General features: G+C 34.2%; 2 protein-coding genes across 9 annotated transcripts in view; one reads left to right on the top strand and one right to left on the bottom strand.

The window, feature by feature from the left end:
- Window positions 1–21,621, bottom strand: part of LOC143345521 (dual specificity calcium/calmodulin-dependent 3',5'-cyclic nucleotide phosphodiesterase 1) — a 441,802-nt gene that overhangs the window by 122,955 nt on the left and 297,226 nt on the right. The gene's annotated exons all lie outside the window — the stretch shown is intronic.
- Window positions 465–20,260, top strand: Aglu2 (alpha glucosidase 2). The gene is made up of 8 exons (XM_076772614.1): window positions 465–639; window positions 6,039–6,226; window positions 7,774–8,046; window positions 8,357–8,599; window positions 9,151–9,336; window positions 12,521–12,725; window positions 18,233–18,569; window positions 19,795–20,260. Exons 1-8 carry the CDS (start codon window positions 480–482, stop codon window positions 19,946–19,948), a joined length of 1,746 nt encoding a protein of 581 aa, XP_076628729.1. The 5' UTR covers window positions 465–479; the 3' UTR covers window positions 19,949–20,260.

Raw genomic sequence — 21,621 nt, 5'->3', positions numbered from 1 at the left:
TTAGTTACTGATAGTTTATCGTCACGATAACGTAAACAGGAAGTAGGAACCTTATAAATCTATATTTTATAACGTAAGCGAACGACTTTAATGTAAAATTTCTCACGAGATATTACTTTTTCAAACAGTGTATCCTAATACCTTTCTACACGATATAACCCGAGAAATCGATACGATTAAAAACAAATATACGACTCCATAAAGAACAAAAATTGCATTTGCTTGTTCAAATTTAATTATGACAAAAATTAAGTTGTAGAGAAGTAGACGCTATCGTAATAGTAATAGTAATCGTAATAATAATTTTTAACCACGATGCCAGAGGAAAATGGCCACTGACCATTCTAGCCTCGCGTCCTTATCGCTCGCAACTTATCCCGTGCTCGAATGATAACAATATACTCGAACGGCTGTTCTTTTTTACCATCGAACTTTCTATATAAACGGACAGCGCGATCGCGCGTCACGTAATCGTAATCATGAAGAGCATCGGTCATATTGTCATCCTTCTAGTGGCGGCGGTCGCGTTGACTTCCGCAGAAATCAAGAACAAGGGATGGTGGAAAAATATGGTCTTCTATCAAATATACCCTCGAAGCTTCATGGACTCTAACGGCGATGGCATCGGAGACTTGATAGGTAGGATGCTCCTTGACATTCCGATGAAATGTGTGATTTTTTAACATTTCGTCTAGCTCGAATTTATTTTCTCGGTTTTTTTTTCGAAATAAGCCTGGACAGTGGTTTCTTGAAGTCCTCGCGATCGATGGAGAACGGATTGTCGACGAGTCGACCGGTTATCGGGAAATTAACGCCGCCATTGTCTTTTTGATACATGTGTTTGAAATGTGAATCAGTTTAAAGTCATGCCTTCGTTAAGACGTATAGTAACATTGTCGTAATTAATCATTACAACGTGCAAGTTATTCTTCGTTTCTGTAAACACGATCGAGTACACGTCACGACAATTTATCAGGTGTCGTTCTCGTTTCGAATACTTTTTATCCTTCGATCGCTCAGTTCGTACGAAGTCGTATTATTATTAGAGATACATTTCCATGCCTTTTATTTAACTCCCTATAATTCGGAAAGTTGTGACCCTATTTTCAAAAATTTAGTTTTCGATCAGAAAATTCGACGAGATCAGTCGTTGAGGAACAACGAGCAATAGTATTCAGACACTTGTTGTCACTAAATGATTAGTATTTTCTATTGTATTATATTAAAATATTCCATCAACATAATACATATTATAATTAGAATCCATTTTCATCTATATATCTGCCTCGTACTTTTAACTTTGTATTAACGATTTCTGACATTTTCATTTCTTTTCTAAGATTTTTCATTAATCTTTTTCCGACTTTAGATATATTTTTCGGATTTTGCAATCTGAATGGTCCCAAAGCTTCTCCATTGGGTTTAAGTCGGGCGATTAGGATGGCTATTTCATCACTGTTATGCTAGAATTTTCTTGTACTTGTCATAAATAATCCTAATACAATTTTGCAGTGAACTTTGGCTTGTTGGCGTGCATAAAAGTGGAATTGGTTCCTATTATTCGATTTATAAAAAGTATAGCGTAGTCAAGTAAGATATGTTTTTTCTGTGTTCATTTTTTAACATTCCAGTTATTTTAATTGAATTTTTAACTTCATTGTTACCGGTATAAAGTCACACTATAATAAACGAACTTTCGTGCTTAACCGTGGGCAACACATAACTATTTCTTATTTATTTTTTGCATTACGTTGAATATAAATTTTCCGTTTTGCTCCAAATACCTTAAATTGAAATTCTTTCATTGTTCTACTGTCGAATCTTTGTGATATTCAGCCTACTGATCTTTTAGCTTGATTTTGCATGTATAATAATAGCCTTTTGACAACTAAATAATCATAGATACCATTTTCTACAAGTCACCCTTTTATTATCTTGCGAAATTGCATCGTTCCAATTTTTATTTGATTTTGCAATGCTTTCGAAGGCTGTCTGTTTTCCATTACGTTTGTTGGATGTTTTGGTATGTCGATTTGTACCACTTGAACGTTCTGATTACTTTAAAGACATACAAATGCCTATAACAGCAAACTTTTTTACAGTATAAGCGACGCTTAATTTTTAAATTTCCATTTTTCTTGAAATTATTCTCACGAAATATACTCCAGACGATAGGGTAATTCTTGGAGAAAGTTTTGTAACATTAAATTCATTTCCTTTCGTACAGGAAAGGCACAGGATGATGTTAAATTTTTATTAACAATTTTGTTACGCTTCACAGTAATTCTAAATAATTATATAAGAGTAATCAAGATAGAGGATCACAACGAAGTTATGCAGTCATCTTGAATTAGAAGAATCGAGTCGTAGAAACTGTTGTGAAATATTAGAACCAAATACAGCGAAAAGAAATTCTATAAATATTTCACAATTTCAAAAGTTTATATAATTAAATCACCCATGTTCATGCGACTAGATAATACCAAAAATAAAATTGAAAATGAAATTGGAAAAATCTACAGAAAACGTTATGTGTCCTAACACTTTTGAAAGGCAGAGTACATTGTAATATACGTTATTTTTATCAATTTTTTACCAGTAATAACATTTTTCGGTAATTATTCATGATAAAGAAATAAGTTCCTTTGTTAAAAATAGCTTATAAATTATACGTATCTGTAGATGCAATTGAAAAAGCGTGAAACGATTTGGTCACGCTTTTGGATTACAAAAGAATTGTTAATACAAAACGCGAAGAATCGTCGTCTCTGAAATAATATATCATATTGTTCTATTTTGCTTCCTTAAGGTTTGAGGATGACATCACTCGCGAGAAGAGGAGTCTAGCATAATTATGCCTCTGACATCCTGCTTCCTTTCGTTGACGTAGGTGATGTAACATGCAAGCAATCTTTAGGTGTTATTCGTAATTAGAAGGATTATTGCAAATTTACAAAAAGCATTAAGATTGAACCGTTTTAACTAGAAAATAGAAAGACAGTGGCAACTGATTTAGAATCGAATACATTAACTAGAGTTGCTGCATTTAAACGTAGGATGTTAAGACATAGCGAAAACAAAACAAAAGCTAGTCAAAAATATTGTATTTTACGTTCTCGATTCATTTTTTGCACGTAGAATTATTTCCTTCTCGATTGTATCCGTTAAAATTAGAGTTCAATTCTTTCTATAGGAGTTTGAAACACGACTATGATACGGAAATGGTCATAAAAATGAAAAAAATACACTTACCGCAACGAAAACTTAGTTTAATACTTGTTCGTGTGTTTTGTCCGGTATAAAATTTGACAATTCGTTAATTCGGTATTCTCGTTGTTAAATGTTAATACAATAAAAAATCATGGACTTTTCGAGTTTCCACTTACGTTGATTAGCATGAAGAGTAGATTCTTTGGGTTCGTAACTTACCTGAAAGAAGAAAGATCATACATTAATAAGATGCTCGTCTAATAATCTTAGGAATTCTTAGGAAGGAACTCATCGAATCATAAAATAAGAAATATGATACATAAATGGTAGCTGACATTTTCTTGTGGAATATTTCATTATATTAATACGAAACGTGTTAAGTACATTCGTATACGCCCTTCGATATTAAACCCGTTTACGTTCGCAATATTGTTATGGATCTGATGCGTCAAGATATTCAAGTTTATCGGCATACGGTATTTGATAATACATTGAAAGGTCGCACACAGCAACTATCAGTCGCACTTATCCGATAAAATCAGAAAAAACCGAACATTTTTGCAATAGTGTGTGTCAGGAACAAACTCGCGAGTTTTTTAACGTATTTAAATAACTAAAATCGTCGTTAAAAGAAAGTTTGCTCGATTATTTTTTAAATTGAGTGAAACTCGAATTGCGGTTCATAATCGAAATTAAAATAAAATACTTGACCATATACACGCTTCCATATATTAGCTTCGACGAAGTGCATAAATAACAGATACCTTATTGTACGCCAATGATTTCGAAGAAACATCTGCCTTAAGTTCTTTAATGATTTCTGTTGTTACACGTTAAACGGCTAGCCATATTGTACCAGAAGTGTACTGAATAAAATTTAATAAAGGAATAACATTATACTCTTACACATCGTGTGCGTGTGTTACATACTGATGGTAATTGAATAGAAAATGAATCACTAACCGTAGAAATCTTTTTATCATCACTACTGGCTACATCTTATGTACACTCTTAACTAAGAACATACAGGGTGTTCGGCCACCACTGGGAAAAATTTTAGTGGGGGATTCTAGAAGCCAAAATAAGACGAAAATCAAGAATTCCAATTTGTTGATGGAGGCTTCGTTAAAAAGTTATTAACAATTAAATTCAAAAATTTCAAATCGTTCTGGAAAAATTATTTTCGGTTGCGGGGGTCAATTACAATAATTTTTGGTGAATAGACATACTAACGAAATCGTACCCTTCTTCGAGAAAAAAATTCGGGTAGGTGGTGAAATTTCTCAGTGAAAAAAACAATTTTTCAAATCGTTCTAAAAAAATTATTTCCGATTGCAAGGGTCGATTATAATCATTTTTGATGAATAGATATACCCCCGAAATCCTACCCAGTTTCGAGAAAAAAATTCGAGAAAGTGTGAAATTTTTCGACAAAATTAAAAAATTTCAAATCGTTCTAAAAAAATTATTTTTGATTGCAGGGACCAATTATAATCATTTTTGGTCAATAGACATATCCTCGAAATCCTAACCATTTTCGAGAAAAAAATTCCTTACCGAAAATATAATTTCAGGCCAAAAATACTTTCCGTAAATTTCATGCGAATCTTTAAAACACCATAACTTCTGAACGGATTGGACGATTTTAATGTTCAAAAAGCCAAACGCCGCGTATTTTAGTGTAGAATATGTAGCAATTATAAAAATGTTCGAAAGGTTCTTCCTTGACCCCGCAAAATGAGAAAAACCCCATAAAAATGGTCCAATTTTCAAACAGCTATAACTCCTACAATAGTGAATATATTTCAATGAAACTTTTTTCTGAAGTAGAGCTTGTAGGCACCTACAAAAAAGTATTAGACAACTTTTCTGTAGGGCGTCAAACAAAATTACTAAAAATGAAAAAGGAATTTTTAAGAAAAATCGATAGGGGGTAGGTGCTTAAATTTTTCGACGAAAAAAAAAATTTTTAATTAATTCTGAAAAAATTATTTTCGGTTGCGGGGGTCAATTATAATCATTTTTGGTGAATAGACATACCCACGAAATCTTACGCATTTTCGAGAAAAAAATTCAATACGAGCGGATCTTTAAACGTTAATAACTTTTTAACGAAGCCACCATCAACAAATTGGTATTCTTGATTTTCGTCTTATTTTGGCCTCTAGAATCTCCCATTAAAATTTTTCCCAGGTGGCCGAACACCCTGTATATTAGTATTAAAGGGAGGCCTAAACAATCGAATGAATTTACTTTATTCGAGTGTTACTTGATCAAAGAAATTTCAGAAAAATTTCAGTATGCTGGAAGTCACATTTCTAATTTCAAATACCGATTTGCCGTTTATATTTCATAAAATATGTTTCGTTGTCGATAGAAACGAAATTTTATTGTTTTATCCATAGTTGACAAACATATTCTTCGCCGCGTAGTTGTTTTAATAAATCATTGTTTCGAGAATCACCTCAACAATATGGACGACCGTCTTATTCGGATAAAGTCTTATTCAAGTTGTATAAATGAATGTACGGTCGAGTAATCGACAGAAAATACTTTCTTCGTGTAATACGATTTTATAAAATTATCGATCTCTCAATAAATGTACACAAATAATTAATTACCTATTTGCGAAATCGCAAGTAACAAATAATACGAATACTGAATCAAAGTGCGATTAACAATTTACGCACAAATGTATTTTAACGATCGGTACAGAATTAACTTGCGTCGAGTTCGGAATGAAAATAAGATAACGAGTCTTGAAAATAAAATTCGTTGGTAATGTCAGATAAAAATTAGTTTACATTTCTTTGATATTATTTTGACAGGTATAACGAGTAAATTGCAGCACATTAAGGATTCCGGAATTGGAGCAATCTGGTTGTCGCCAATCTATAAGAGTCCTATGCGCGATTTCGGATACGATATATCAGATTTCAAAAATGTTGATGAAACCTTTGGCACTATGGAGGATTTGAAGAATCTTATAAAGGAGGCCCGAAAACTGGGTTTAAAGGTATAACATGCATACGCATACTCAATATTACTGCAGTACAAATATTTAAAATTCAATATGGACCTAGTGACGATTAAATAACACTTGCTATTATTTTCTAGAATTAGTCAATCCTCCATTATACGCATTAACTCTTTGCGGCACAGAATTTCAGATAATAAAATAGACCCATGTTGTATAGAAATTTTATTGCGTTTTAAATTAAACAAAGTTGGTATATTTTTATTAATAAAGGTATCACATAATGTAAAAACATAAAAAAATAGTAATAGTTTAATTAAATTTGTCGCAATAAACCTTCCGCTTGCAACAATTGATGAATTGTATTGGCATGTTGAATGTTACCAATACAAGTGAATAGATTTGTAACATTTGTTGAAGATATTACCAATTGCTTTATGTAAATAAGACGAAATATAAATCTATGCGCCTACAGCTATTGCAATATTTCGAGGTGGGACTAAAAATGTCCCACCATGCATTACGGCGCATCAAAAAGGTGGGACACTTTTAATCCCAGCATGCCCCAAAGAGTTAAGAAACAATCAATGTCCAGTTTAAGGATAGAATCAACACATCGTAAAATTGATATAAATATTTGAATTTTACGAAAAGTTTTTAAGATTGTTCGTAAAAGAGTGTCAGATCGTTTTTTGTATCTAGTAAATTGAATACTCGCATTTTATCAAGATTGAGACACGTTAACTGGAATTTTCAATTAGTTAACTACTTTACTCTGACTTCCAGAGCGGAAATAAAAATGAATTTTAATATGATGAGAAGGAGACTTCTTTTTGTTTAATCCCTTATGTGCGTAATTAATTAAATTAATTGTGTATTCTGACAAAATTACAAGTGTCGAGCAATTAAAAGGAAAAGTCAGTTCAACGTTCGATAAAGTAAAACAACAGAACACGCTTGAAAGCGTTCATAGAAATTAAGTTGAAAAAGAAAAATTGTGTGTTCGTTACAATTGGCAACATTTTCATTAATTTTTAACCTGGCATGACAAAATGTTATTCTATATTTTCGACTTATTTTGTCGTGCAGAATTACCCCGTCACCATATATCGTTCCTCGATACTCAAAGGATTAATGTATTCGTTAATATTTTCCGATTTCTTGAAAGGTGTACACACAGAGAAACACCTTATGTATAAAAACATTATGATATGTCGTTAGATTAAAAACTTCCGTAAATTAATACGAAATATTGATGACAGTCGGTGAATGTTCTTTATCAAAAAATATTATCGTTACGTTATTTGTCGTTTAAATTATATTTGTTCAAATTTGTATCGATTATAAGCTATTTGCTAAATCCATGAGATACTGGTTCGAGTCTCATATACATTGCAATAATACGTTTAAATTTACAAATGTCCTCATGAGTGAACAAGAATCTTTGTTCAGCGTAGTTTGCTTCCCTTCCCGGCGTATTTTAATTTTGCATGATCTATAATTTTTCTGGAAACTTTTGCACATTAGTGTCTATTCAATTTATTGATAATTATAAGCATACAAACAAGTTTCTTCTCGGTTTTCAGGTTATTCTAGATCTCGTTCCTAATCATACTTCCGACCAACATGACTGGTTCAAACTGAGCTTAAATAAAACGGATAAGTATACTGATTATTACATATGGGCTGACGGAACTACAGAAAATGGAATTCATAAACCGCCAAACAACTGGCTCAGTGTGTTCAATAATTCAGGTTGGACATATAATGAGATGCGAAAACAATTCTACTATCACCAATTCTATGATGCACAGCCCGATTTGAATTACGCAAATTTGAACGTACAGAATGCAATGAAGGTACAGTAATATCGTCTTTTTGTCTGTGATACTGGACCAGAGATAGATAAAATTTATTTTGAAAAGTATTCCACGAATACCTTATTAATTTGGATTCTATTTGTAATCGAATCACTAGAAGTATTTATCTGTTGTACTTGTTAGCTGTGTAATTATGAAACTCTTTTATTTTATCGTCGAACTCAGAATATATAAATATCTTGCACTTATCTAGTCAGTGAATCTTCATGAAAATAATTATATTTCACTTATCATGATTTGAAGATCTTATTAAAAACTATAGACTAAATGCGTTTATTCTGTTTTCTAGGATGTAATCAAATATTGGTTGGACTTGGGAGTAGATGGATTCCGTATAGATGCTGTACCACATTTGATCGAGGATAGCCAAAAACGAGACGAGCCTCTAAGTGGAATACCAGGTGCTAAACCAACCGATTTTATTTACTTAAATCATATTTATACAAAGGATCAGCCTGAAACATATAAGCTGGTACAAAGTTGGCGAAACTACGTAGACGAATACGCTAATGAGATGAACCAGGACGAGAAAGTAAGAAAAAAATAATTCTATTTCAATTTTTGACGATTAATTAGGATACAAATAGAACATTCGAAATGCGTGTTTAGTTGTACAAACTGAAACATCAGGTAAAAATTACTGTGACACAGAAGATTGGATTTTGCAGAAATCATGAAAAGTAGCGAATTAATGAGTAATAGTTTGGAAAAATTATTTGTGAGATAATCACAGAGATGAGAACAGAAATGATTAAAGACTCCTATATCTGGTAATGAGAACAATTTCAAGAAACAGGAGCTACTTTTACTACCAATAAAAGTGTCATTTGTTAATTATCTTTCTGCTTATCATTGTAAGATTATTTTGGAAAGTTTGACAAAGGCCTAAATAATTATATTGCTTGCTTCTACATCCGAATATATTGTTTACACAATATTCATAGATTTATTTAACCGGTTAGACAATCTTGAAACGATAAGTTAAAATTATCGACCAGTAGCAATTAGCAATTATATTTTCCGCAGTTGCATTTAAAATGTGTTAACGGTATAAAACGAAGTGTTTATTGTTTCAAATTATAGGTGCTAATGACGGAGGCATACACCAGTTTGAACAACACACTCAAGTACTACAGTTTTGGCGCGAACGTTCCATTCAACTTCAAATTCATAACAGACGTGAACGCAAACTCTAATGCGGATGAATTTAAGAATATTATAGACAACTGGATAAAGTTTATGCCAAACGCTACAATCCCGAATTGGGTGGTATGTCAATTACTAATCATCTTATATCTTTATAAGAATACGTACGTTAAAATTTTCAATATACCGTCGGCAGTGTCTATAATGATCTGAAACGGAATTTTTTCACGTAATATATTTTGGGAAAAATTTTAATGGTAGATTCTGGAGGCCAAAATAAGACGGGAATCAAGAATAGCAATTTCTTGACAGAGGCTTCATTAAAAAGTTATTAAAAAATTAAGTTAAAAAATTTCAAATCATTCTGAAAAAACTATTTTTGGTTGCGGGGTTCAATTACAATCATTTTTGGCCAATACACATACCCTTGAAATCCTACTCACTTTCGAGAAAAAAATTCGAGTAGGTATTGAAATTTTTAGATGAAATTAAAAAATTTCAAATCATACTAAAAAAATTGTATTTAATTATAGGGATCAATTACAAGCATTTTTGATGAATAGGCATACCCCGAAATCCTACGCACTTTCGAGAAAAAAATTTTTTGCAGAAAATTTCAGGTCAGAAATGCTTCCCCGAAATTTCATGCGAATCTTTAAAATGTCATAACTCCTGAACGAATTGGAGGATTTTAATTTTTTAAAATGCGAACAACGCGTATTTTAGTAGAGAATTTGTAGAAATTCTAACAATATTGAAAAAGTTGATCCTTGGCCCCGCAAAATGAGAAAAACCCCATAAAAATGGTCCAATTTTCAAACAGCTATAACTCTTACAATAGTAAATATATTTCAATGAAACTTTTTTCTGAAGTAAAGCTCGTGGGTACTTACGAAAAAGTATTAAATAACTTTTCCGTAGGGCGTCAAAAAAATTATTGAAGATGGAAAAAGAATTTTTAAGAAAAATCGACAAAAGGGGGTAGTGCCTTTTTCGACAAAATTTAAAAATTTCAAATCGTTCTGGAAAAATTATTTTCGGTTGCTGGGGTCAACTACAATAATTTTTGGTGAATAGACCGACACTCGAAATCCTACCCACTTTCGAGAAAAACAATTCCTTACCGAAAATCTAATTTGAGGCCTGTAATGGTTTCTCGAAATTTTATGTGAATCTTTGAAACATCATAACTCCTGAACGGATTGGGCAATTTTAATGTTTCGGGATGCAAACAACGCGTATTTTGGTGGAGAATATGTGGAAATTCCAAAAATATTCGAAAAGTTATTCTTTGACTCCGCAAAATGGGAGAAACGCCATTAAAATGGTCAAATTTTCAAACAGCCATAACTCCTACAATAGTGAATATGTTTCAATGAAATTTTGGGGAGATGTAGAGCTAATGGGTACCTACAAAAAAATACTAAACAAGTTTTCCGTAGCGTGTCAAACAAATTTGTTAAAAATGAATAACGAATTTTTAAGAAAAATCGATAGGGGTAGGTGCCTAAATTTTGCGGTAAAAAAAATTTCAAATCGTTCTGAAAACATTATTTTCGGTTGTGAGGATCAATTACAATCATTTTTATTAAATAGACATATCTCCGAAGTCCTACCCACTTTCTAGAAAAAAATTCAGTACGGGCGGAACTTTAAACGTTAATAACTTTTTAACGAAGCCTCCATCAACCAATTAGTATTCTTGATTTTCGTCTTATTTTGACTTCTAGAATCTCCCATTAAAATTTTTCCCAGGGGTGGCCGTACACCCTGTATAGATACAGTAGATATTGTATTTGGAATATTTATAAACGAACATTGCGTTTGGTCATTTATTTGATCTTATAACGCAATTAATATGGGAATAGAATAGAATAGGTAGTCTTGAGCTTGAACATAATTTAAGAGATTATGTCACTATGCCGGCATCGAAACAGAGATTCTCACGAATTTTTTATAAGTATGAATAATACATAGTATAAGACTAAAGTATTTCTTACGTGTATATTAGATGCTAAGAAACGAAATGACAACATTGTCACCATTGACGTCAGTGATTCGGTGTTGGAAAATCAAAAATTTAACAATGACATTATTCGTTTAAGTATTCTCTGTCGTACGACGTAAGGATATTTTAAAATTCAAAAATTTGTAGAAATTATTACGTTTACAAGAAAACAGGCTTATCTTATTGGCTATATTTTTGTTATATTTCGAAAACTAATTGGAAACAAAAAAAAAAAATCATACGTCCTATGATAAGCAATAGTATTTGAGTTATCAACAACGTTTCATATACTAGGCTTCATATTTTTGTCATTATAATTTGTTCACTGAGATCTATCCTATACTAGTTTTAAAGGTTCAAACTTTCGTTTTATGAAAAAAAGATAAATCTCGATCTTTTTTCGTCGCCAAGGTGGCAGAAACTTTTCTACCAAAGTTTTTAACCGAATCTTAGATTTACATACTTACATGTCACTTTATTTGAACAAGTAATTCGTTTCTGTGTCTTACTTTGCTATTTCATTGATAGTGAAATAACTTTCTATCTTATTTTGTTATTGATTAAATACCTTTTGATCCGTGAATACTTTGTGATGCATTTGCATTTTACAGGCACAGAAATATATTTGTAAAAATCGTGGTGTCGTTAAAACTTAGACATTACACAGTTTAACTTTTTCCTCTTTTACAAAGTATTTCCGAAGAACTGTTACAACTCTGATAAGATACGAAGTAGGCTATTTTGAATAAAAAATGTTGTATCAACGTGGATCCCTATCTCAATATGTGCTATTGGTAGATGAAATAATGACACATTATCCACGAACTAAACTACGCAAGGGGCAAAAGGAACTATCCGTACGCTCCACTTAATCCCCTCCACTGTTTAGGTTCTTGACTTCTTTAGAGTCTTGGTTCCTGATCGACATACCCAATAATAACCAAGAATCTAAGAAATGAAGCCGCCTCTTGCGTCGTTCAGTTTGTAGGTAGTGTACCATCATCTCGTCTCCCAATAGTAGTTACATAGTTATTACAATTAGAAGTTTGAATTCTTCCTTTAACGTCTTAAAGATCACTTCGTACTAAACTTACTGTTTTTATAACGAGAGTAACAACAATAAAAACTATCCCATATAAACTGCATATGTAATTAGAGCAAGATTTATTTTCGTATGATATTTTTCACACAAAGTGGCCCATTTTCAACAGCCTGTGCCAATTTTTCTTACACGCATTCAGAAGCACCCTATCTAAGTGTACTCGTGCTGTTGCGTGAAAAATAATACGTTTATTATAGATGGGAAATCACGATCGCAGCCGTGTTGCCACTCGTTATCCCAACAGAGAGGATCAGATGACAATGTTGGCAATGATCTTACCCGGTGTTGCGGTAACGTACTACGGGGAGGAAATCGGCATGGCGGATAACACCGCGTTCAACACGACCGATTTTCGTGATGGCTGCCGCACCCCGTTCCAGTGGGACGACAGTGCCAATGCAGGTATGTGAGAAATCGTTTCAGGACGCTACTGGCTGATATGTAACACTCAACTGAACTTCGCGGACAGAAAGAAACAGTTTAACTTTGTTTTTCGTTTGTCGACATAAATTGTTTCTTGGATTCCACGTGTAATCCATCTTCGTTCGAAAATGTAATGATTGTAAGAGGCGTGACAAGCAATTTCTTTCGAACGTTTCCGTCTTCGTTCACTGTTGTTTCCTGTTTGTATTAAATTGTACCTGTTATTTGGACCAGCATCGTAATACTTAAACTGTAATACACCATACTTCCTTTAAATTACTAGTACGTAACTGCCTGTGGACCAAATAAAATATTTCTTCGCGGGTCTTTAAATTTAAACAAGAATAAAATAGTATGTTTCTAATTAATGTAGAAACAAATCGGTTGGAAAAAAAAATATATATATATGGGTGTTCGGCCATTCCTGGGAAAAATTTTAATGGGAGATTCTAGAGGCCAAAATAAGACGAAAATCAAGAATACTAATTTGCTGATGGAGGCTTCGTTAAAATGTTATTAACGTTTAAAGTTCCGCCTGTAGTGAATGTTTTTCTCTAAAATGGGTGGGATTTCTAAGGTACATCTAATGACCAAAAATGATTGTAATTAACCCCGGTAACCGAAAATAATTTTTCCAGAACGATTTGAAATTTTTTTTTCGCTGGGAAATTTAGGTACCTATCCCTGTCAATTTTTCTTAAAAACTTGTTCTTCATTTTTAATAAATTTGTTTGACGCGCTACGGAAAAGTTGTTTACTACTTTTTTGTAGGCACTCATGAGCTCTACTTCCTCCCAAAATTTCATTGAAATATATTCACTATTGTCGGAGTTATGGCTGTTTGAAAATTGTACCATTTTTATGGGGTTTTCCTCATTTTGTGGTGTCAAGGAACAACTTTTCAGATATTGTTAGAATTTCTACATATTCTCTACTAAAAAACGCATTATTTGCATTTTGAAAAATTAAAATCCTCCAATTCGTTCAGGAGTTATGACATTTTAAAGATTCCCATGAAATTTCGGGGATACATTTCTGGTCAGACAGTATATTTTCGGTAATGAATTTTTTTCTCGAAAGTGCGTAGGATTTCGGGGTATGTCTATTCACCAAAAATCCTTGCAATTGACCCCTGTAACTAAATATAATTTTTTTAGTATGATTTGAAATTTTTTAACTTCGTCTAAAAATTTCGGTACCTAGTCGAATTTTTTTCTCGAAAGTGGGTAGGATTTCAGGGGTATATGTATTCACCAAAAATGATTGTAATTGAGCCCCACAACCAAAAATAATTTTTTCAGAATGATTTGAAGTTTTTTAATTTAATTTTTTAATAATTTTTTAATGAGGCCTCAGTCAAGAAATTGATATTCTTGATCTTCGTCTTATTTTCGCCTCTAGAATCTACCATTAAAATTTTTCCCAGGGGTGGCTGAACACCCTGTATGTACTGCGCGTACGCAAAAGGAAGGCTTGGCTGTGTGGACATCCCCACTCTAATAACTATCTATTACGTAACAGACACGTACTAGAGTGGGGATGTCAACACAGCCTAGTCTTCTTTTCGCGTAAGCACAGTATATAGAGTGGACCGATCACTTTGTTCACCTTGAATATCTCCGTTATTTCTAAAGATATAGAGAATCTTTTTATGTAAAAATTGTATAGTATAAAGGAGCTCGTAATATGCATGTAATAATTTTTATGTAAGTGGAGGGTTTTTAGAGACTTCAAGGTCATATTCATTTTTTTAAATAGTATGGTACAATATTCTGTTCCTAGTAAAATAGCATGTGTTTAGACAATTTCAGTGACTCCCAAAATACAAGGTCATTTACGTAAAATATCCTCCACTTACATAAAAATTATTACACGCAGATCCTTTGTACTATACAATTTTTATATAAAAAGTTTTCTTAAGAGATACTTAAGACGAACTATTGGCCTACTCTATATATTATTATACAGGTTGTGGCTCTTATCTTTAAAAAAATATACAAACAATTCATACAAAAAAGGGTTGGTCGCTACAATCAGGACTATATTTCGAAAATGTAATTTTTCTATTTTGTGTAACAGTACAAGTGCAATGCTTGTTCTTCAAATAGAATCATGCATTTGTTTGTAATGTACTCTTGTTCATCATTATCGATATAAAAATCTCAAGTACGGCCATTAGAAACTCAATACTTTATGGGATATTACATATCTTAAGTTAGAACTCTCTACTTTCTACTATTGTAGTCCCAATATTTTTCTACATACTTTACATTTTTCATTACATTTTTTACTTCCCTAACAGCTATACTCATGCAGTTTATTTTTAACCTGGACATCCACGTCATCATAAAAGAATACACTTGGTATTAAAATTTCTTTTTAATTTATAAAAGTCTGTTGACAGCAGTTATAATCGATCATGATATTCGGCACGATGTACTCTCCCCTACATTATACGTCGATCGATGAATCATATCTTAGCTGTAATTGTATGTGCACGGAGCGAATTTTCAAACTCAATTATCTCGACAACCAAGCCGAAAATGAAAATATTTTCTTTTCTTTTTTCTTATTTTTTAATAAGAAATCACCTCCCGCCGACTTCTATGTTATTCGACCACACCCTCCCAGTTAACAGTTCGAAAGAAACGGTTTTTGCATGTATAACCTCTCAATTTGTTTCTACTAAGATAAACGACTTCTAGCAACTTTTGAACGTGTTATCGCGGAATATCTCTAGTCATTGATTGTTAATGCCTGTTGCCGCCACGTGAAAGGTTTTCAGTCAACAATGAACAGTGCCGTTTTTGAGGAAGTCACAATTTTTCACGGACTGCATGTAATTTCTAAAGGACTAGGTCTGGCCGGATGCCGATTTCAGATTTCTCCGGAAACGGTCCCCGGTTAGACCACCCTCGACGGTAATTGATGTATCACAAGCCCTCGCGTGCTGACCACCAGGACTAGGACCGTAAGAAAAAGAATGGGTAATAAATAAACTGTTTCGGCCGCGAAGAACTATGCTCAAGTGCTATGTACTGCGCGGACCATGCGTATTACAACAGCTCCTTGCTGTGTTCCCTTAACTGTGTGCTCGAAGGACCATCCAAACTGGTGTTTGGGAAAATATAGACGATTGAAGCCCGTTGCTTCTGATAGAGAGCTCGTTGCTCTGCGTGTTACGCAAGAGTATGAACCGTCTTGTGGAGAGTCTATCGAGTTCGTAAGGCTCGATTAAAAACGAATCTAATCCGAAAACTTAATGCTATTGAAGCGTACCGTCGCGTCGGGTACTGGACAAGTAGCCGCGTGAAAATTCTTTTATTTTCTGAGGGGTTGTAAGGCCCTCTTAACCGTCGTGGTACGCGGTTCTTGGCCGTCGCTCGCCAAATTAATATTGCACGACTAGTTCTGATCGGAAGCTGAATTTACGTTTGAACTTGGAGATTTGACCGATTCCTTCTAAGGTTCGCAGACGAGTGTTCGAAGATTTCGGAGCCCGTTTCCTCCTCAGCGCGAACCCCCTCCGAAACGCGGTTTTAGAGGTTTGTCAACCGATTCGCGTTGACTTTTCTAGAATTTCGATTGGCCATCGACTTGGGGGAGGCGAATCGATTTTCCTGCCCCGTTGGGCAGAAAACTCCTCCCTCGCATCCGATCGTGGTGGAGGAAAAGTCCCAGGTCACCCTGGACGAGGGTGACCGAGGTTTCCTTCCCCAAGTCGAAGGCCCCGTTAATTTTGCCGAGGAAGAAACGGGACTCCGGATTAACGCGTAGCTACACGTGTGTTGCAGCTGTTTTATGGTTGTATTGTTCCACGAGTTGGCGATGGTCGTTGTAGAGGACCATGCCACCCGCGGGACAATACAGCCCTTCGTCGGTCGACTCGGGCCTTGCGTTTTCGAATTTCTTAATTGTTTAAACGTTTTACGATGGAATTTGCCAGATGCGGAATATTCGAAGACGTTTTCGACAAAGTCAAGTTTCCGCATCTGGCACCATAAACGAACGGAAAAACCCGAGCCGACCGGACGGAACAGCTATCTTTAACCTAAGCTTGGCTACCCCTACCAAGGTGATGAAAACGCGTAGCGTGAAACCGTTGGGAGGATTGGTCAAGCCAATCCTCAAAGTCGTCACCTTGGCAGAGCGTTCCTTACCCTTTGCAACATTCCCGCCCACCCTGCTGTCCAGTGCCCAGGCATGGGTGAGCGAGAACGTTGCCCCTTTTTAAATAAACAATCCTTGTGGAAAGCCAAGACTATCCTTAACCTAAGCTTGGCTTCCCTTACCAAGGTGACGAAAACGCGTAGCGTTAACCGGTGGAAGGATTGGTCAAGCCAATCCTCAAAGTCGTCACCTTGGCAGGGCGTTCCTTACCCTTTGCAATATTCCCGCCCACCCTGCTGTCCAGTGTCCAGGTACACCATGCAAGAGTGAGCGAAAACGTTGCCTTTTTTATAAACATTTTGGGAAAAGACAAAGGCCCCAAGACTCCGGTGGTCTGCAGATGTGCACTCCCGCGAGTTTACGATACGTCAATCGCTATTGAGGCAAGGAAGAGATCCAAGGATTCTAAGTCCCGTGTAGAGTTTGGAGTTTCCTTGATGACCATAACGTAATTTGTCAAGTAAAAATGTCTCGAAGGCCTAATCCTCAAAAATAGCGGAGAAGTCACGTCCGTATCTTAAACCCCGCGATGTGAAGGTTCCTTAACTCCTTAACGTTCATGCCCGAGTTTAACTGCTTTGAAAAACGATATTTGTTTAATCGAACGGTTTAAGGGATGATAATATTTGTTTTCCTTCAAATTATACGTTAGATACAACATTGTAATTAACAAAAACCGCATTTTTAGAAACAAATCCAATAAAGAAAACTGATCATTCTTGGTTAACCTGAAAAATATGAGCGTTAAGGGGTTAAGAATCCTTAACATAAACCCAGGGATTGTGCAACGTCCTGCAGACCTTGATTTGCAGGATGAAACAAACCAGGCTGTGGGCGTTGCACAATCCAAAACTGTTCAAAATTCGGATTGGGCGGGACAAGGCCCAATCCGAACATCGACGCATCCAAGGAGGCACTAAGAGGGAGATTCGGAGTCTTCCTCTAGAACAGAACTTTGGACAAAAATCAAAATTGCTTAAATTCTCGAATCAATTGTACTCTCCTTGAATTATTTGGTCGTTTAGGAAAATTACTTGTATTCTAAAGGAACTTGGACATTTGAACTTTGTTTTCGCATCGGATGCGAATAGAACTTTACTTGTTAAATTTGGACATCAGTAATAATATCACCTTACAAGTGATATCATCTTACAATCGGACTGCAATCATACCATTTCTTGTTCATTGTTAAACTTGAATATTTCTTGTTGTTATTGTTGAATAAATTGTTGTTTTTGTGGATGAAGAAATTGATTTTCTATATAATTAACTCCCCGAACCAACTACGGAGTTAACAATGCCACTTCTGTCCACAGGCTTCAGTAAAGGTAACAAGACATGGCTGCCCGTTCACCAGAACTACAAGACCCTGAATTTGCTCAAAGAGAAGAAGGATGACTACTCTCACTATAAAGTTTATACGGGATTGACGAGTCTACGAAGCTCGTCGAAAGCGCTCAAAGAGGGTAACCTCGAAACAACCGTTTTAAACAAAGAGGTGTTGACTGTTATACGAAAAGCCGATAATAATACTGTGGCCCTTCTTATAAACTTTTCTAATAAGAATAAAGTTACGGTGAATCTGACAGGCTTAGCCAATTGGAATAAAACAACGATACAATTGAGCAACGTGGGCTCCGGGCTGAAGCCAAAGTAAGTAAACAAAATCGACTAAATAATATTCTATTTAATATTCAAGCCGATTGGATCAAACTGAATTAATAACGCGGCAATCCTGTTTCGCGTGGCAAATTACAACGCGATGTAACGCTTCGTCGAAGCGGATAATTAAACGTAAATTAATTTAGCGACAACAAAAATGGTAGGGATAGCGTTGAGCAAACATTTTCCGTGCGATTACATTTATTTCCGAATTGTTCGAATAATTTTCCCATTTTTGAATTTCCTCGAAAGACACGCAGGTAGTGCATTATTGCAAAATATTATTATTTCTCAAATTATACATGAGAAATCGATCAGTGTTTCTCAAATTTTACCTCTCCGCTGCTCCTCTCACTGAAGATTAACGATCCCATTAAAACACGAAATTATTATTTTATTATTATTTTTTAAATATATTTCACAATTGTTTCCCAAATTAACAGAGATTAACACAATGACGTCCAACCACTTTAATATCACTTCAATTGAACATAATAATTATTAAACAAAAAATATTTCACATTGTTCTTCCTGGATTTTTTAAAGCCTTAGATGATTGTACACAGTTCATTTAAGATCTTAACTTTATTATTTCATTAATAACTCTAACTTAATGAAATTAACTTGTTAAATGTAATTGTCTCTTTTAGCCTGTTATGGCTACAAGTTTTAACATATCTTGATTCAACTGAAATTAGATAATTTAGGCTTACGGTTAGTTAAAGATCCTACATGATGCTTTATATATTTAACACATTGTACACTAGCTTGAACAAGCAGTGTAAACTATATTTTTAACGGATAAATTAAGTAAATATGTATGTTTTCAGTTATTTATGAACCACATAAGACCTTACATATTTCCGTTCTTCGCTGAACCTCGCCCTTTAATTCTGATTAATATACATATACACTTCCTCTATTTATATTCTTTTGCTATATTTAGTCAATAAAGTCCTGAAATAGAATAAAAAAATAAATAGCTACGTTGTATTTAAAATGTTACATTGCATAGGATAATTTCAGTCTCAATTAGTTAATGCACAGTCGCCTAATCTAAAATAACTTCATTCTCGAAAAAATAGTTTTAATGTAACAAAGTATTTTATCCATTTTAGTTTATAATGTTTTAAATTCTTTCAAACGTCTAATAATAATTATCTTTTTAAGAATGATCAAACCCATTCCCAATGATAACTTTTCGTTTATTTTTCAGTACTCTTGCGAATATACAGTCTTTCGAAGTCCCTGCGAAAGCTTCTATCGTCTTGATCTCACCGGGAACACCCGCGACTGGGGCATCAAGCATAGCTAGTATTTCCATCACGACTCTTCTGTTGGCAGCGATCGTTTCACTGTTTCGATCGTAGAAAGTGAAGAACATGAAAAATTTTGCGTCGCATCAAGTCCGGTTAATTACAATGCGAGTACCTATCGGATTGCATCGACAAAATTATCGTTGAACGTGCGACTTGATGTTCCATCTATTTTACGTGTAAAAGATTTTGCTACGAGATAGCAGAACGTAAAATAAAATAGCAAATGTTGATCAGTGATTGCAATGATTGATGTCGATATTGCTGGTAAGCGCCGAGTGAATTTTTTTAACGATAAGTTATAAATAGTTATTATTTATTGTGAAGCGATGTAACGAGATAATAAATTATTACGCCGGACACGCATACATACTTGAGTTCACATTATCTTTATTCTTAATCTTGATAACTACAGACGGCGCTAGATGCCTATTGAAAACGTTTATCTCTTAACGTTTAACACTTAATGTTTATTTCCTACGTTTATCTCACTTATTGTTCTTTATTTAGTAAACGGAACACTCAAATGTAACGGACTTCGTGAAAATTTCTTAACATACACAGCGATGTTTAAGAGTTTCATTACAATTGGATTTTGTAGAGAGTGTTCAAAGATTTTGCGATCAAACCGTACCAGAATATTCTACGAGTGAAAAGGAACAAAAATATTATGCACATACAGGGTGTTCGGCCACCCCTGGGAAAAATTTTAATGGGGGATTCTAGAGGCAAAAATAAGAGGAAAGTCAAGAATATCAATTTGTTGATGGAGGCTTCGTTAAAAAGTTATTAACGTTTAAAGTTTCGCTCGTTCTGAATTTTTTTCTCGAAAATGCGCAGGATTTCGGGGGTATGTCTGTTCACCAAAAATGATTACAATTGACCCCCGTCACCAAAATAATTTTTCCAAAACGATTTGAAATTTTTGAATTTAATTGTTAATAACTTTTTAACGAAGCCTCCATCAACAAATTGGTATTCTTGATTTTCGTCTTATTTTGGCCTCTAGAATCCCCCATTAAAATTTTTCCCAGAGGTGGCCGAACACTCTGTATAGACCAGTAAATCTATAATGAAAAGTATCTTGTAATGACAAGAGGAGACGAAATTTAAAAATGGAGCATTAATTAACCAGTTAACTGTGTCGCTCTGTGTTGAAAGTGCGAATTTCTGTGTGTTACGAAAATCGATCGATGACGAGTATAGTCGTCAAGCACAGAGTAAGTGTCGCTGTTAAAATATTGCATCAAAAAGATAGGTTTATTTTATAAAACTCGTCATGACAAAAAATCCTGGCACTTCTCCATGTCGAGTATACTCGTCAAACACAGTTAACTGGTTAACGAAGCTATATTGATCTTAATCTTCAACGATCTCAAGTGGTTAACTTGGTATGAACAAATTAAATAAATGCTATCGACTCATATCGATTTTGTTTTATGATAAATGCCTTTATGAAAAGGTTTCAAAATATTTTCCATGATTAAATGTTAGCAATTAATATTCTAGGATCTGTTTATACTTATCACGATTATTTTGTATTCTTCAAAATACGTCATCCTTCTACCTATAAAAGTTGACGTAATGTCCACACATATAGCGATAAAATTAAATATATATTGGAATGTAGAAGTTTCAATGTATTTATTAATGGATATATTAAGTGGTCGATACTATTTGCATATATTTTAACAAAGATTTAAAATATGTCAAATAGGATCACGTGA

The sequence above is a fragment of the Colletes latitarsis genome, chromosome 9 (genome assembly GCF_051014445.1).
Source record: "Colletes latitarsis isolate SP2378_abdomen chromosome 9, iyColLati1, whole genome shotgun sequence".
Lineage (NCBI taxonomy): Eukaryota > Metazoa > Arthropoda > Insecta > Hymenoptera > Colletidae > Colletes > Colletes latitarsis.
Note: the sequence above shows the minus strand (reverse complement) of the source record. Positions and strands in the feature narration are given on the sequence as shown.

Bases quoted from the DNA above. Each gene is read 5' to 3' on its own strand.
- Aglu2 (XM_076772614.1), top strand. From the start codon at position 480: ATGAAGAGCATCGGTCATATTGTCATCCTTCTAGTGGCGGCGGTCGCG. The intron at 640-6,038 runs GTAGGATGCTCC...TTATTTTGACAG, and splicing joins TGGCATCGGAGACTTGATAG to GTATAACGAGTAAATTGCAG. The intron at 18,570-19,794 runs GTAAGTAAACAA...TTTATTTTTCAG, and splicing joins GGCTCCGGGCTGAAGCCAAA to TACTCTTGCGAATATACAGT.